Source organism: Galeopterus variegatus, unplaced genomic scaffold, assembly GCF_000696425.1.
Source record: "Galeopterus variegatus unplaced genomic scaffold, G_variegatus-3.0.2 Scaffold32966, whole genome shotgun sequence".
In the NCBI taxonomy this organism is placed as follows: Eukaryota; Metazoa; Chordata; class Mammalia; order Dermoptera; family Cynocephalidae; genus Galeopterus; species Galeopterus variegatus.
In genome coordinates this window covers 1-2562 of record NW_007759077.1, presented here as the reverse complement: position 1 = coordinate 2562, position 2562 = coordinate 1, and the positions used below count along the sequence as shown (strand labels likewise).

The following is a 2562-nucleotide window of genomic DNA, read 5'->3' as shown; positions in this document are numbered from 1 at the left end:
GAGTGTGGTGCTGATAACACCAAGGCCACGGGTTCGGATCCCATATAGGGACGGCCGGTTACCTCACTGGGTGAGCATGGTGCTGACAACACCAAGTCAAGGCTTAAGATCCCCTTACCAGTCATCTTTTAAAAAAAAAAAAAAAGAAGGTTAAGGACTGGAATTCAGACTTTTCAGATGAAGAAATCTAGCATATGCCTCTAATAAATCAAAGCAGGCCTCTCTTTTCCCCAAAACTACCCCTCCACCTGCACTCCTATCACCAACCAGCTCCTGAAGACACAGTGGCCACCAGCAGTCTCTTTCTCCCTGGTGCCAGAGATACTGCACCGGGTATCTCTCCCACAGGGTGATCACTAAACTCTACTCTTTCTGTGTGTATTGCAGAGAGTGAAGAGAAAATGGGACCAGTGAATGATTACAGTTCCATGCCAGGAGTCATTAGCTATCTGGCCTGGGGTGACACAAAGGGGCACATGAGCCCCTTCAGGCTACTATTCTGCACCATACCACCCACCCAAACCATATCCTAGCTTGCATCCTTTTGAGAGGCAGAGAGCCAAGAGAGAAAGTGGGAGGGAAAGGTAGTTTAGGCGAGGACCGTGAATAAAGAAGAAAATGCTAAGGCCCAACATCTGGGCTCAGAAATCTTGTAGAAATGACCTTTGAAACCCTGGTTGAACAGAATTTTTTTATTTTTAACTTAAATTTAAACTTTTATAAGTGCAAACCTTCAGCAGTCAACATTACCATAGATCAATGCCTAAGAGAACTGCAGGGATGAAATACTACCTTAAATCATACCTGGAAAGCCACCACACAACTGGAGCTGCAGAAGCTGTATATAGTGCCATTTGACATGGCTAGATGGTACTGAGGGATTGATGACATCTTACAACTATGACACGAAACCTGGACACCTTGGTGACAAAAAAAATAAAATTAATGAGTAAGTTACTCAAATGAACAAATGACCCAAAAATGTATTAGGAGAATGAAAAAATCAAATATTCAATAACATACGGAAAAAAAAGAACTTTACAATAATCTGTAAATCTAATTACAACTAACCTCAATCAAGTCCCAATTATACAACTAAACTTGGAACATGTGTTTTTTTCTTTCTTCTCATATATGAAACAAAATATATACTGCATCCAAAAAAATCAGTGAAATCATATTCACTTAAAAACCAGTTCTTCAAAAGTAAATCAATCTTGGACATTTATTTAACCATATAGATAAATTTAGTTTGTAACAAAATGAAAGAAAAGCAATTACATTCTTCTCCAATAGTTACTAAATCTATAAATTTATCAAATTTCAACATTACCTGAAGAAGTAACATTCTTAACTCTGTAAGCAGATAAGCAATTAACAGAACAGAAAAGCTCTGTTTTTCCTGAATCATTTGTAGTCTCAATCATCTCAGCTGAGGGCCTCAATGATTTCCCCAGGGCATAGGGAGGTGTTTGGGCTGAGTTCTATTAAGAGAATAGAATAACATTTAGATACCCAGTACAAGCATTCATATTTACATATTGTTTAAAAATGAAAAGCTACCTACAACCACTACTTGAGCATGACAGTAAGGCCACACTATTGGGATGTGGGAAAAATAAGTTCTTTCAAACAATAATCACATATAAACTAAAGAAAATTAGCAATATCTGAGTAGATAGATATCTTAGCAACAATAAAACACATTACAAGTAATGAATTAGGTATTCATTACAGAGCATACTTTTCTCATCACAAATAACCAGAGAAAATCTGTGAACCAAAAGGCCATCCTCAGTACAGACCTGGATATAAATCTAAGAGAGTATACCACTCTTAAGGTTTTTGTGACACTCTTTAGCAAGCGATAAAAATAATGATTATTACTACAGACCTACCTGTTTTTCAAAATGAGTTTCATAATAAAATTTGCCTGTAAGTTTATTCATGTTTTAAGAAATAATAATAGTAATAATAATGGCTACCATTTATATAACCAATATTATCACTTACCAAATACTTACCATGAGCCAGGCCCCATGCTAAGCAATTTATATATACCATACCATAAAACTTTTTCAACAATATAGTGAGGTGCTTAAATAATCACCTTAACAAAAAGTTTAAATTAACTTTAATTAAATTAACATAAACAGAAGTAGAATTTAAACTTCTTTCATTAGACTCCAAAGTTCAAGCTCCTAACCGTTCCCTATACTGTCAGTGACGCACTATAAGGTCTCTCAAAAAGAAAGTAAATGGTGGGGAATATAAATTGTAAAGTTTCAGTACATAATCTTCCTACTAAAAGAGGACATTATTTATGCAACTGATAGAGTACAATACTAGTAACAAAATTAGGAATGGAACTGATTTTTGGATCAAATGTAAAATAACATGCATCTTTTTCTTGTGAAAGATGCAACCCAACTGCTAAAAGTGGCAACTTTTAGAAACGAGATACTTTTCAATGATGAATGTCCATTACTAACTGCTCAGAGAAATTAACAAGTCAAACTTTGCTGTTAAGGGACGCCCCAGCCTCTACTGACCTTAACATAT

General features: G+C 35.8%; 1 protein-coding gene across 1 annotated transcript in view; it reads right to left on the bottom strand.

Moving 5' to 3' along the window:
• The window catches only part of LOC103583983 (zinc finger MYM-type protein 6-like), a gene marked incomplete at both ends in the record, with an annotated part of 3513 nt that extends 2029 nt beyond the window's left edge, over positions 1-1484 (bottom strand). The window contains 2 exons of the mRNA XM_008565140.1: positions 805-920; positions 1334-1484. Coding sequence (XP_008563362.1) covers positions 805-920; positions 1334-1484 — 267 coding nt within the window. The remainder of the gene's footprint in view (positions 1-804; positions 921-1333) is intronic.
• Positions 1485-2562: the final 1078 nt, after the last annotated feature.